This window comes from Nanorana parkeri, unplaced genomic scaffold (assembly GCF_000935625.1).
Source record: "Nanorana parkeri isolate BGI_ZX_2015 unplaced genomic scaffold, ASM93562v1 scaffold2060, whole genome shotgun sequence".
NCBI classification, from domain to species: domain Eukaryota; kingdom Metazoa; phylum Chordata; class Amphibia; order Anura; family Dicroglossidae; genus Nanorana; species Nanorana parkeri.
The window spans coordinates 200,380-215,825 of record NW_017308328.1 but is presented as its reverse complement, the minus strand read 5'-3'; the positions used below and the strand labels follow the sequence as shown (position 1 = coordinate 215,825).

Sequence of the window (15,446 nt, the reverse complement as noted above, 5' to 3'; positions counted from 1 at the left end):
CCTGAACATCAATGCAGCAATGGTACAAAATGCTCATCAACGTTTAATCAGTGCTTGATCAGCTTTAACAGAGTGCAGACATGACATTAGGGGTCTAATGTCTCCTTAAAGAGAACCTGTAACCCGCACGATGTTATCACGTAGGCAGGGCCTAAGGTGGCATCTCATTGGGTGGCAGCTAGGTGGTGGGGAGTGGCAGGGGGGCGGGCCACAGCGCAACCTGTAGTGCTTTGTGCAGCTTTCAGCCCAGCTCAGTGACGTTACCTGTTGCCAGCAGCCTGGCTGGACACTCTGGTTGGCATCGCTGAGCTCTTGGCAACCAGTGACGTCAATGAGCTGGACAGGCACTGACACGCTGTCTTGCATCCACCCCCCCTTCCCTGAAAACAAATAAGCACAACAACCGCAAGCCCGCCAGCCCCCCATCAGTGAACATTCTCTACCAGCACCTACCCTTTTGCCCCACGGATGACATTGCCTCAGGTAGCAAAAACTTTAGGGACAACCCTGCACATAGGGGCCCGCTTGTGATAGCAAAAAAGTTTAAAAAAATAAAAATACATTTGATAAAATACATTTATAAATAAATAAATTTAGGAGCCCCCCTACCCACATACACATGAACGCAAATGCACCCACTGGGTGCACACATGCACGAAAACTACGTTTGCAACACACATAGAGGGGAATTTATCAAAACTGGAGCAGACAAAATCTGGAGAAGTTGCCCATGGCAACCAATCAGCTTCTCTCTTCAGTTTGTTCAGTTAAGATTTGAAAATGAAAGAGAAGCTGATTGGTTGCTGTGCACAGTTGCTCCAGATTTGGTCTGCTCCTGTTTTGATATATTCCCCTCATACTGTATTAGGTATCACCACACATGCTGGAGTGAGAGCAATATATGGGCCGTCATCACTGTTACCTCAAAAGTAATGAGCTGTTTAAAACTCTTTAAAACGTTGCCTATTAACAAATTTGGGTACCATTGTTTTTCATGTTTTACAGGGCATGCAATTTTCAGGCTTTGCATATTTGGTATCTATTCAATAAATGAAACCTCATCTTTTATATTTTAGCAATAAAATATAAAATGCACTAAAATGTATTTGAGTGTCCTTTTTACTGAAAACATAGCTTTGATAAACATGAGTGCAATTATTGTGTACCAGAACAAAATCTCCGAAAATAGGTAATGTTTTGGGGTTTTTTTTTGTAGTAATCTTTAGGTCTAAAATTAGCATTTTTATCTTGTGTGCAGAAAAATATAAACGTGGCTCCGGCATCGAAAGGGTTACAGTGTAAATAAAAAAAATTGTATGGCACTGAAAGTGTCGCCAGATACCAGGTGGCTTTCGTACAATCGCTGAGTGGCCACTCTCCACCGGCAGAGGGCAGTAGCGAATAATTACGGAGCACATATTAGACATCATATCGGAGAGCAAGGGGCGGGGCCCGCTCTGTCAGCTAATCGCTGAGAGAGAGGTCGTGGTAGAGGCGGGTGCCGTTGTTTAGCCAGTTACAGGGCGCCAATGAGAACTAGGGGCGGGGATTAGCCGACAGCCCTGGAGCGAGCAACTCACAGCGGTCTGGAGTCGCCCCCTCCTCCTCTTCAGGAAGCAGGAACCGAAAGCATTACTCCCGCCTCGGCCTCCTCCCCGCTCTGTCCGAGTGGCCCTGTTTTCCGCTGCTGGCCATGCCGGCCAGGGGAAGGTAATGAGCCGCAGAGTCCCGGGATCTCGGCTGAGCAGCAGCAAGCAGTACCAGCGGAGCTGGAATGACTGGCAACCCAGGTCAGTTGGCGGCCTAGGCCTCGCTTTGCCAGTGGGGGGTCAGCACAGGGCAGCCTGGGCAATGGAGATCTGGATCTCATGTATGACACTCATACCGGGGCATTGTGCCTGACACTGAGGCCTTTGAAGCTTGGAAGAGCCGCATCATGTGTTCAGATCCTCTGCCACCAGCTATAACTCGTCTGAACAATGCTAGGCCCTCCCTCCTCTTCTTCGAGCAATATCAGTGACCCGAGCAGTACTAGCAGAGTCCCTTCCACTGCCCCGAGTAATACCAGCGGTGTCCCTTCCACTGCCCTGAGTAATACCAGCGGTGTCCCTTCCACTGCCCCGAGTAATACCAGCGGTGTCCCTTCCACTGCCCCGAGTAATACCAGCGGTGTCCCCTCTACTGCCCCGAGTAATACCAGCGGTGTCCCCTCCACTGCCCCGAGTAATAGAAGCATTGTTTCAGTTGAGCAGCATTAAAGCGTACCAGCAGAGCTGGAATGACTGGCAACCCAGGTCAGTTGGCGGCCTAGGCCTCGCTTTGCCAGTGGGGGGGTAAGCACAGGGCAGCCTGGGTAATGGAGATCCAGTTCTCATGTATGACACTCATACCGGGGCATTGTGCCTGACACAGGCCTTTGGAGCTTGGAAGAGCCGCATCATGTGTTCAGGTCCTCTGCCACTCATCTGAACAATGTTAGCCCCCCCCTCCTACAGCAATACCAGCGACCACTTTAGTGCTCCAAACCGTACTAAGTGTCTCTTCCACTGCCCTGAGTAATACTAGTAGTGTTCTTTCCACTGCCCCGAGTAATACTAGTAGTGTTCTTTCCACTGCCCTGAATAATACTAGTGTTCTTTCCACTGCCCCGAATAATACTAGTAGTGTTCTTTCCACTGCCCCGAATAATACTAGTAGTGTTCTTTCCGCTGCCCCGAGGAATACCTGTAGTGTCCCTTCCGCTGCCCTTAGTAATACTAGCAGCGTCCCTTCCGCTGCCCTGAGTAGTTCTAGCAGCGTCCCTTCCGTCTCCCCGAATAATGGTAGTAGCGTCCCTTCCGTCTCCTCGAATAATGGTAGTAGCGTCCCTTCCGTCTCCTCGAATAATGGTAGTAGCGTCCCTTCCGTCTCCTCGAATAATGGTAGTAGCGTCCCTTCCGTCTCCTCGAATAATGGTAGTAGCGTCCCTTCCGTCTCCTCGAATAATGGTAGTAGCGTCCCTTCCGTCTCCTCGAATAATGGTAGTAGCGTCCCTTCCGTCTCCTCGAATAATGGTAGTAGCGTCCCTTCCGTCTCCTCGAATAATGGTAGTAGCGTCCCTTCCGTCTCCTCGAATAATGGTAGTAGCGTCCCTTCCGTCTCCTCGAATAATGGTAGTAGCGTCCCTTCCGTCTCCTCGAATAATGGTAGTAGCGTCCCTTCCGTCTCCTCGAATAATGGTAGTAGCGTCCCTTCCGTCTCCTCGAATAATGGTAGTAGCGTCCCTTCCGTCTCCTCGAATAATGGTAGTAGCGTCCCTTCCGTCTCCTCGAATAATGGTAGTAGCGTCCCTTCCGTCTCCTCGAATAATGGTAGTAGCGTCCCTTCCGTCTCCTCGAATAATGGTAGTAGCGTCCCTTCCGTCTCCTCGAATAATGGTAGTAGCGTCCCTTCCGTCTCCTCGAATAATGGTAGTAGCGTCCCTTCCGTCTCCTCGAATAATGGTAGTAGCGTCCCTTCCGTCTCCTCGAATAATGGTAGTAGCGTCCCTTCCGTCTCCTCGAATAATGGTAGTAGCGTCCCTTCCGTCTCCTCGAATAATGGTAGTAGCGTCCCTTCCGTCTCCTCGAATAATGGTAGTAGCGTCCCTTCCGTCTCCTCGAATAATGGTAGTAGCGTCCCTTCCGTCTCCTCGAATAATGGTAGTAGCGTCCCTTCCGTCTCCTCGAATAATGGTAGTAGCGTCCCTTCCGTCTCCTCGAATAATGGTAGTAGCGTCCCTTCCGTCTCCTCGAATAATGGTAGTAGCGTCCCTTCCGTCTCCTCGAATAATGGTAGTAGCGTCCCTTCCGTCTCCTCGAATAATGGTAGTAGCGTCCCTTCCGTCTCCTCGAATAATGGTAGTAGCGTCCCTTCCGTCTCCTCGAATAATGGTAGTAGCGTCCCTTCCGTCTCCTCGAATAATGGTAGTAGCGTCCCTTCCGTCTCCTCGAATAATGGTAGTAGCGTCCCTTCCGTCTCCTCGAATAATGGTAGTAGCGTCCCTTCCGTCTCCTCGAATAATGGTAGTAGCGTCCCTTCCGTCTCCTCGAATAATGGTAGTAGCGTCCCTTCCGTCTCCTCGAATAATGGTAGTAGCGTCCCTTCCGTCTCCTCGAATAATGGTAGTAGCGTCCCTTCCGTCTCCTCGAATAATGGTAGTAGCGTCCCTTCCGTCTCCTCGAATAATGGTAGTAGCGTCCCTTCCGTCTCCTCGAATAATGGTAGTAGCGTCCCTTCCGTCTCCTCGAATAATGGTAGTAGCGTCCCTTCCGTCTCCTCGAATAATGGTAGTAGCGTCCCTTCCGCCTCCCCGAATAATGGTAGTAGCGTCCCTTCCGTCTCCTCGAATAATGGTAGTAGCGTCCCTTCCGTCTTCCCGAATAATGCTAGTAGCGTCCCTTCCGTCTCAAATAGTACAATAGTTTCTCTGGGACAAATGTAGTAGCTGGCTTGTTTTTATAAATGCCGATGCTTCTCTGTCGCTACTGTTTTTGGCAACACCACAAACCAAGCGTTGCTACTGTAGTAATCTCTGAACTAGTTGGTGGCTGTGGGAGGTTGTGGGTTTTAGTGCTGGATGTACCTCCCCTTTAGGAAAGCCCATAATTTGGGCTTCAGGCTGGGGTGGAGCTACAGCCAGTACTGAGAAATAAAAGTATTTTATTTCCAGTCCGCTGCTGAGATCTTATTAGGGATAAGAGCTATGTGCACTGGGTGTCATTGGGGCATTAACAAGCCTTTTTAACTTCTGGTGAGAGTTCTTTTGAGTATTTAGTTTGCACAAATTAAAAAGATCCATTTACTTATCTCTGCCATCAAGGGCATCCTTCTAGTTCTAATATTGTCCATGTTCTAGTTATCATGTTACTGTGTTATTGAATATGGTTTTTAATCTTTGGATTATGTTCTAATTATCAACAAAACGACTGCTTCTTTACATCTGTGTACACATTTATAGAAGTCTTTTAACCAAATATTACTTTTCATGTCTTCGCAAAGGTCAAAAATAATAGCATGATTGACCAAGGCTCAAGCATGTCAGCATGTGTATATTGAGGGCCTTTATTGTTGTCAATCATTGCTCATGTTCAGTGTGTTTTTGTTTTGTATGTTGTTGTCTTTTTTTTTTAATTGGCACCTAAAGGGAAATAAAAGTAAGTCCTGGTTCACACCTAGGCGTATTGCATATGCACGTCTGTCGCGCGACAAACGCGCGTTTCCGAGGGCTACTTGGCTGTATCCCAATGGAAACGCGCAACAAAAACGGCCCAAAGTAGTACATGTACCTTTTTCAGGCGTGGGCCGTTTTGTAGCGCGTTAGGGACGGGCTGAAATACGCCAAGGTTTGAACCAGACCCATTGAATACAATGGGTATTAGATGTTTGAGCGTTTTGTAGAGCGTTCGTCGAGCGTAGAACGTGCTAAAAAACGTTCAGGTGTGAACGAGGGCTAAATCTGTCATGAGAAAAGTTTGGGGGCTGCCATTGCTGCTGTCTCCTTTTGAGGGTGCTAGTTTCTTAGCTGTCATAATGATGCCTTGGATTCAGTGTTTTCTGAGTCTGACCTGGAACAAGCATAGAAATAAGGAATTCTGACAAATGTCTACAGCACACTTGCTATCACAGCTGCTGTATTTACTCAGCAACTTCTGGCTGTCATTTTGACAGTCAGGACTTGCTGGCAAGTGCAAAAGGGTGAATGGCACAAGGACACATCTTATAATTTTAAATCTGTTAGTATTGTTTTTGTATGTATGGTGATTATTTGTCCATATTCATTATTTCAACCATGCTAATAAGACACTTCCTGCAATGCAAAGAACAATGTACTGTTGAACTTGACATTATAAATCAGCCATATATCACAATAAGGCTTTTCTTACCTTGCCTGGTGGTTTGACTGCTTCTTTACATCTGTGTACACATTTATAGAAGTCTTTTAACCAAATATTACTTTTCATGTCTTCGCAAAGGTCAAAAATAATAGCATGATTGACCAAGGCTCAAGCATGTCAGCATGTGTATATTGAGGGCCTTTATTGTTGTCAATCATTGCTCATGTTCAGTGTGTTTTTGTTTTGTATGTTGTTGTCTTTTTTTTTTAATTGGCACCTAAAGGGAAATAAAAGTAAGTCCTGGTTCACACCTAGGCGTATTGCATATGCACGTCTGTCGCGCGACAAACGCGCGTTTCCGAGGGCTACTTGGCTGTATCCCAATGGAAACGCGCAACAAAAACGGCCCAAAGTAGTACATGTACCTTTTTCAGGCGTGGGCCGTTTTGTAGCGCGTTAGGGACGGGCTGAAATACGCCAAGGTTTGAACCAGACCCATTGAATACAATGGGTATTAGATGTTTGAGCGTTTTGTAGAGCGTTCGTCGAGCGTAGAACGTGCTAAAAAACGTTCAGGTGTGAACGAGGGCTAAATCTGTCATGAGAAAAGTTTGGGGGCTGCCATTGCTGCTGTCTCCTTTTGAGGGTGCTAGTTTCTTAGCTGTCATAATGATGCCTTGGATTCAGTGTTTTCTGAGTCTGACCTGGAACAAGCATAGAAATAAGGAATTCTGACAAATGTCTACAGCACACTTGCTATCACAGCTGCTGTATTTACTCAGCAACTTCTGGCTGTCATTTTGACAGTCAGGACTTGCTGGCAAGTGCAAAAGGGTGAATGGCACAAGGACACATCTTATAATTTTAAATCTGTTAGTATTGTTTTTGTATGTATGGTGATTATTTGTCCATATTCATTATTTCAACCATGCTAATAAGACACTTCCTGCAATGCAAAGAACAATGTACTGTTGAACTTGACATTATAAATCAGCCATATATCACAATAAGGCTTTTCTTACCTTGCCTGGTGGTTAGATGAGATACTGAGCAATTAATGCACTTAGACATGAGGTGTAAAGGTGTCTATGGACAGCCTAATGAAGGCTAGTTCCCAGACAATTTCAAACATTGTCAGTCTCGCCATGTGGGGGTGTGTAACATGAACTTTTAACGTCAGGATTAAATGTTCTAATGTAACAATCTATATAAATGGGAAAACCCTTCATAACTTGGTAATTCCCTTTTCGACGGAGAGTAGGCAGTAAAACTTTACAGTGTAGGTATAAGACTTGATTCAGTCTTGAGGAAAGGCAGATGTCTTTTTTTATTCTTGTGGTGAGAAAAAATATATATTCTCGTCGATTTGAGTGACACAAAATTCAGAGACTCTTGGATTAAACTACTGCCTGCAGGAGGATTGGGCACCGGCAACAAGTGATTACTCTTACCTGCTTCAGTTTTTAGCTAATATCCTATGAGGATACATGTCCTTTCCCTGCTCTGCTGAAAAAAGTCTGGTCCTTTTTTTCTAGCTACGTTTTTCTCTTCAATCAAGATTCTTGCTGCTGAGGTGGTCCCTACAGTGTGGAAAAAAAATGTATTTGATCCCCTGCGGATTTTGTAAGTTTTGCCCACTTGCAAAGAAATGAAAGGTCTATAATTTTTATAGTAGGTGTATTTTAAATAAGAGACAGAATATCAACCAAAAATCCAGAAAAAACACAATACAAATTTTCCTCACTGAACTGCAACTCAATTTATAACAAGTATTTGATCCCCAAGCAAAACATGATTTGGTACTTGGTGGAGAAACCCTTGCTGGCAAGCACAGAGATAAGACGTTTCTTGTAGTTGGTTACCAGGTTTGCACACATCTCGGGAGGGATTTTGTGTCCACTCTTCTTTACAGATCTTCTCTAAATCCTTAAGGCTTCTTGGCTGTCGCTTGGCAACTCGAAGTTTTAGCTCCCTCCATAACTTTTCTATAGGATTAAGGTCTGGAGAGTGGCTGGGCCACTCCATGACCTTTTTAATGTGCTTCTTCTTGAGCCACTGCTTTGTTGCCTTGGTGGTATGTTTTGGGTCATTGTCCTGCTGAAAGACCCATCCATGACCCATCTTCAGTGTTCTGGCTGAGGGAAGGAGGTTCTCCAAGATTTTACAATACATGGCCCTGTTCATTGGCCCCTCAACGCGGCAAAATCGGCCCGTAGCTAAAGGACCTTTTAGCAGAGAAATGGTACCAAAGCTTTATGTTTCCACCTCCGTGCTTGACTGTAGGGATGGTGTTCTTAGGGTCATAGTCAGCATTTTTCTTCCTCCAAACACAGCAAGTCGAGTTAATGCCAAAGAGCTCAATTTTGGTCTCATGTGACAGCAGCATATTCTCCCAATCCTTCTCTGAATCATTTAGATGTTCATTGGCAAACTTCAGACGAGCCTGTACATGCGCCTTCTTGAGGAGGGGGACCTTGCAGGTGCTGCAGGATCTCAATCCATGGTTGTGTATTGTGTTACCAATGGTTTGTTTGGTAACTGTAGTCCCAACTGCCTTGAGATCATTCACAAGCTCCTCCCGTGTAGTTCTGGGCTTATCCCTCACTCTTCTCATGATCATCCTTACCCCATGAGGCGAAATCTTGCATGGAGCTCCAGACTGAGGGCGATTGATGGTTATTTTGTATTCCTTCCATTTGCGAATAATCGCTCCAACAGTTGTATTGCTTCTCACCAAGCTTCTTGCTGATTAGTCTTGTAGCCCATTCCAGCCTTGTGCAGGTCTACAATCTTGTCCCTAACGTCCTTTGACATCTCTTTGGTCTTGCCCATGGTGGTGAGGTGTGAATGGAAGAACGATTCTGTGGACAGGTGTCTTTTATATACATTAGGAATTGTTGTTAGGAGCACCTTCTTAAATTGACAAAACGAATCTGTGTACCACATAGCCAGCCTGTGGGAGCCAGAATTATTGTGGGTTGGTAGGGGATCAAATACTTATTTTACTCACTGAACTGCAACTTAATTTATATCATGTGTATCAAGTGTTTTGTCTGGATTTTTGGTTTATATTCTGTCTCCATCATTTAAAATACACCTATGATAAAAAATTATAGATCTTTAATTTCTTTGTAAGTGGGCAAACTTAAAAAATCTGCAGGGGGGTCAAAGAGGAAGGTCCTGTGATGTCAGTGGATTAGCTAGAATAAAAATAAAAAATAAAAAAATAATCCAATTGTATTTTAGTTTTTAACAACAAAACATGAAAACGTCCAAGGCTATGAATAGCTTTTGAAAGCACTGCATCTGCACATAAATCAGTTCAGTATATGCATGCATGGACAGCTTTACTGAGCAGTGACTTTTTTTCTTTTTGTGGAAACCTGTACTATTAGAAATCTGAGGGGCTGCCATTGCTAACCATCTTCTGAAAATGCCAGTGGCCTTGTCTCAATCTTTCATATTTTTCTGAGAAGCTGATTGGTAATAAGCATGCAGCAAATTCAGAGCTCCTGGTCTGTATATTTGATACAGGTTAGTTACTCAGCAGGTTTGTTTTTTTTATTTTTATTTGATCAGCATAACAGGTAGCTAGCATTTTCAGGTGGAGAGATCAGCAGTGTTGGCACACATTTCTCGTGATCGGTTTCCTTTTAGACTGAAATCCAAAGACAAAAATATTGCAGGGCTGTATTTTATATTTAATTGAATGTATTTCTTAAAAACAAGCAGTGTTGGAGCCCGTTCACACAAGTTGCAGTGCCTCGCATTGGGGCAGGAGGGGGCGTGGCGGCCATTCAAGTGAATCGCACCGTAGCCACCCCCTCTGGCCGCAATGCGATCGCCTGCACGGGATTGCAAGGCACATTGTGCCTGCGGTCCGGTGCGGGGAGTTTAAAATAGTGCTTGCAGCTCGCCCACGACCCCTCCTGCCCCACTAAAAAGTGAGCAGACCGCAAGGCAGTGCGTTCGGGCCAGAACGCACTGCAACTGGTGTGAACGGGCCCCCTTAGCACCTGCATTTTACTTGGAATCAGCCTCTTGCAATCCACTGCTCATCAAAGCTCAGATTGTGTGAGGGAGATGCTGTACAAGGAGCCAATGAGCTGCGCTGCAGTGCTTATCTGCTAATGAGGAACATGCTTAGTAGAAGGAGCAAGTAAAGTGACAAGGGAGAGCTGATTAGTGTTCTGCTTTTCCTTTCACTGTTCAGCCACAGGCTGGGGAGGGGACAAGACATGTAAGTGTAACGTAAAGACCTTTACACTCAAATCAAATTCTACCAATGCATCCTATGTATGATGTTTATTAATAATAACATGGACATGTCGGGTGTAAAATGCTGTGATTTTGAAATACACTTGCAGAGCCTTCACTTCCTGCTTTTTGAAGTCATTTTGCCCTTTCAGTTTGCCAAAGCAATTCACAACGGATTGTCTTGTCGTCCGCAGAGCATTGCTGGGAAATCCCATCTGTAATCTCAGGGAAAGCCATTTTCCTACCCTGAGATGATGTGCATGGTCACATGTAGGGATGCCCCGATACTGGGCATTTTCATGAGTACTTGAACTCGTGAAAATGCCCTGATTCTTAAGATGGATACAGGCTCTTTACATTTTTGAACCACAGCGGCAGTCCCTGTTCCCCCGCTTGTGGGGACCTTGGCAGTAGCTGTCCTTGGTTGTGCCTGTCCAGCTCTATATCTCCTCCTTCCTGGCACAGCCATGGACAGCCCCACACAGCACAGTATGGCCCCGGAGCCAGTGCCCGTTCAACTCTCCGCACAACATTTCAGGCCGGCACATGCCGGATCAGCACAGCCATGCAGAGATCCACATGCCACCCGGGTGGGATGTATCCTTTTGTGACATGTATTCTGCTGTGCTTTTGTGACACATTCTGCTCTAGTGACATCTGTATTTGGCTCTGGTGAGAAATTGCCCTAAAATCATTAGTCTGTATTGTTTTAGAAAAAATGTCAATGTGCCTTTATGAAAAAGTATTGGCAAGTACCTTAGGGAAAGTACTTGGTCTTCGAAAACTGGTATCGGGACTAGGGCTCCAACTAACCATTATTTTTATAATCGACTACTTGGCCGATCTTTTGTTTTTACATTTTTTTATTTTTTTTTATTTTTTTTAGATTAATCGGTTAAAGAAAAAAAATACAATCTTTTATTCGAAATGAAATGGAGCGTTACAAGCAAAATTTTCTTCAGAATAAAACGGATGCACATTTTTTGCAGTTGCACTGCACTGGAACGCACAGCATTGCAGTACTGTGCAGGCGATCACACTGCAGGCGGGAGGCACATATGGGCTGGTATTGAAATGAATGGCACCACAACACACATCCTGCAGCAGAATTTGTCAGGCCGAAACCAAAAATTACTTTTTTATTTATTTAAAAAAATTGGATGTATTATATTAGACATTTAAATTTAGTTTCAAGGCTTTAAAATATATTGTAAAACTCCCCAATATAATAGCCGAACTTTTATTTAAAATAAATAAAAGCCCGGGCAACAATTTAGAGTTGGCCAAAAAAATATTGTACGGAAAATTATTGCTCTCTGGCACATGCGGCAATACCTAAGAACATGTGTAGCGCAATTGTCGTTTTCATGCGTATGTGCACCCGGCTTGTGTTTCCGTTTAGTATGCATGCCTTTGCGGGGTCGGGGGGACATTAAACATTTGGGGTATTTTTAATTGTATTTTTCTTTTTACTTTATTGCGATCACATGGGGGGCTAACAAGCCCCTTATAAGATAGCACATTTTGAGACAACAGGTTCTCTTTAAGGTGACATTGTGTCTATTAGACCCCTAGTGTCGCCTTTCTACTTCACTAGGGATTGACAGCTGCTTGCTGAGGCAGCTGAATGTAAATATAGCATACAGTGGCTGGGAGCAATAGCCAGCCTCCTATTGGCTATTTTAAATCACAATAGCAGGCTGGCTTTTGCACCCGTCCACTACCTGCTGACAGAAAGTTCTCCTTCAGGTCGTCCCCTGGTGATTGACAGCAGGCAGTGGGTGGGTGCGTGCAATAGCCAGCCTGTTATTGGCTATTGTAATTTAAAATATCCAATTGCAAGCTGGCTATTGTTTCCAGCCGCTGATGGTAGATTTGACGCCGGTGTTCTATCAATCCCTCGGACTCGAATCTGAGGGATTGATAGAACACCGGCAGAGGATGTACGAGGGGGGGCAGCAGGGGAATGCAGAGTCACCGCAGTCTGACAACAATTCTCATTATCGATTTTATAATTTTATTGATTAGTTGTTTCAGCCCTAACCGGCACATCCGAAGTCACATGTCCTGGTCACATGAGCCAGAAATCCAGGAAGTAATAGGAGAGCTTGTAATCTGCCCTTAGTAAACATGGCCACTGTCAGAAGACTGGGGAAGAAAACAGAAATAAGGTATGCAAAGAATACAAAGCCTGCAATTATCATTGTGTGTATTGTCATTTATTAAACCTTTCTAAAGGCATTTGTTATTTAAAGATATGGGTGAAGGTCCGCTTTAATTACATCAGAGAAAAAGTTGGGCCTGCAGCTCTGCCAGACAGGACCGAACTGTTTAAGTGCCTTTGGCACTTTTTTTTTCTTGCCACATGTGCAAAAGGAGCTGGCTACTGCCGGCTGAATGTGTCAGACGCCGCAGACGGAAAAGGGGCGGGACACCTCTCCCCGTGTGCAACGTCGGCCACACGAGCACAGCGGGAGGAAAGGATGCCGGCGCACGAGAGGAGACATGGGAAGCTGTTGAAGTGGAGGTAAGAAAAGACAGACGGGAGAGACAGCAGATAGAAACAGAGGAGAGAGAGAGTAGAGGGCCGGTTCACACCACAAAGTGTTCGGCCTCTAGAACGCACTGGAGTGCTTGCAGCATTTTTGCAGATTGCACTGGACCTGAACGCAGGCACTAATGTGCTTGTGTTCTGAGTGCGGGCGATCGCACTGTGAGTGGGGGGCGTGGCTACTGTGCCATTGGCTTCAATGCACCGCCACTCCCCCTCCCGCCCCAGAATGCAGGTGTTTTTTCGTTGGTAGATCTCATTGAGCTCGTCATTTGAAGTTGATCTCCAGGCGAAAAATTGGGGGTGTCCCTGGCTTTAAATATACCCGATAAGAGAAATATCATGTCTGTTGTCATTTTGAAAAAGCTAGTGGCCTGGCTATATCTTCCCAGAAATTACACGCACATACTTCTGACGAAAAGGCATAGTTGAACAGTGAAATGTTCTCGGCAGTCTTATATTAAAGTGACCCTAAACTAAATCTTAAAAATACGTAATACCTTGCGTATTAACAAAAATTTAACTATTTGTGTATCTCTTAATGGGAGCTGACACTGTCCTTCCTTCTGGAGGGTGGCTACTTTTGTTCCCCATGGTCCCTGTGGGTGTTGCAAAGTAGCCACCACTCCAAGCTCACTCCTGTGATGGACTACAATCTCACGTTTCTTTTACTTATTTGTATGGAGATTGTATCCATCCATGGTAATGAGCATGGAGAACAAAATTGGCCACCCTCCAGATTGGAGGACAGTGTAGGCACGGATTCAGAGATGATTTGAGGATCTACAGTCAAGTGATACACATATAACATATGTCTTTGTTAATAGTGAACTTGACACTAACTTAGCTTGCCCAGGGTTGGGCAAACTCCAGCCCCCCAACTGTGGTAAAACTACAAATCCCATCATGCATCTGTCTCTGGGAGTCATGCTTGTGGCTGTTAGAATCTGGCAATGCCTCATGGGTCTTGTAGTTCCACAACAGCTAGAGGGCTGCAGGTTGCCCACCCCTGTATTGGAATGCAGTCAAGGTGACATGACAGACACCAGCGTATCTTCTTCATTTGTCAGTTTGAAAGAACGAATATATTTTAAGTGACAGTTGTGATTTAGGTTTGGAAAGTACATCTTTCTGTCATATGTCTCAAGTTAAATGGGGATTTCCACTTTCATTGCACAAGAAAAAGAAACACAAAAGCCTAAAATATTTATTGCACAATACCATTAGAATACAAATGGTATTTATTTTTTCATATATTGTTTAACGTAAAATACAAGTTGTATGCAGTTGTAGAGATGCCACTACAAGGGTTGAAGATATGCTTGCCTTTGGGGACTTACCTGATAGGAAGTTTTATTACCTCCTTAGATCCCAGTTGAGTTGACTGGCTATGTAGGCCATAATGCATTAAAAAAAAAAATCGAGATTACATCGGATCAAACAGCGGGGAAAGAGATGCAAAGCACATTGGGAATCCAGGAAGTTGTTGAGATGGGCAGACAGAAGGCAGCACTCGTTACTAAAATGGGATTTTTTTTTTTTTTTCAAATGAACTTTTGATTTGCATTATCAAAAACTATATAGTATGTATTCCTATTACAATACTGTAGAATGTGCTCTGATTTGGTGGTGCCTTAAATTACTGATGAACTGAATCTTAAATAAGTGTTGGGTTTATTTACAAATGGGGATATACATACATTCTAATTACAATTAAGGGCATTGGGGATAGGAATTGAGGTTAAGGATCCTACAGCTAGCTACACCATTCTCTCACACTCAGTCACACATGCCATGGGTTTTTCTCTGTTCTCGGAACACGCCTCTCCAGCAGGTCTCAGCGAATCAGTCTTGATTGCAGAGTTCAGAAAGACTTGTCTTGTCCAAAGGTCTTGCTGGTGAGCTAGGTTAGTGTCACACAGGAAGAAGGTTCCATCATATGCCCCTGCCCCCATTCCAGCATATATGCTTCCTTGCTGACACAGATGTGGGCAGTAAATACCAGCAGGGGTCAGGCTTGCCCCAGGACATGACAGTCCAGCAGATCTCCTTTGATCAGTGTCCAGCCCCAAGAACCCTTTGATGGTCTTCATTTGCATATCAAACACCTGCTGATTCCCTTCTAGATATCAAGGAACCTTCCATCAAAGATGTATCATAGATGTCAATTTTTTTTTTACGTTCCAACAAATACTCTTGAGTATATACTATCCTGTGACTTCAGAACTCCTTGGGTAGGTCCCTGGGTAGGAATGGTTGGAGCAGATGTCTGGAACCTTGTTCTTTAGCTGTGACTGTTTATTACCAGCCTCTGAACTTGTGTTCTGCATAGGACTTGTGTCTGAACAAATGCCTAGGGTACTTTGGCAATGTGCAGTGGACACTGATGAGATGTCCAAGGAATAGCTGATTCATATGCGTCTTTGAACTGCCTCTTAACACTGTAATTAGCAGCACCTCGGGCGGCCACATCATGCTCCCACCAGAGTGCAAGAGATGTGAGGAAAGGTCAGAGGAACCCCGTCCATCTACCTCTTCTGCCTTAGCAGTGCATTGATTCAGAGGATCTGAGAATATCGCTTGCTCAGAAAGCCTTCAGCATGAATGTACACCCCCACTTCTACAAGTCAGAGGAGAAGGGTAGGGCTGTTTGCACAACTGGATGGGTCCCTGGATATTGGGCCTCCTTGACTTTCGGATGCTTATGATGACCCCTTTAGCTCCCAGGCTAACTAGAGACCGCATATATTTAAATGCCCAGCAGCATGTTTTCTCCACAGAGT

General features: G+C 44.8%; 1 protein-coding gene across 1 annotated transcript in view; it reads left to right on the top strand.

Moving 5' to 3' along the window:
• The first annotated feature begins 1,588 nt into the window (after positions 1-1,588).
• The window catches only part of SMG1 (SMG1, nonsense mediated mRNA decay associated PI3K related kinase), a 168,755-nt gene continuing 154,897 nt past the window's right edge, over positions 1,589-15,446 (top strand). Inside the window, exon 1 of the mRNA XM_018572528.1 lies at positions 1,589-1,790. Within this exon, the coding sequence (XP_018428030.1) occupies positions 1,714-1,790 (77 nt within the window). The 5' untranslated portion in view covers positions 1,589-1,713. The remainder of the gene's footprint in view (positions 1,791-15,446) is intronic.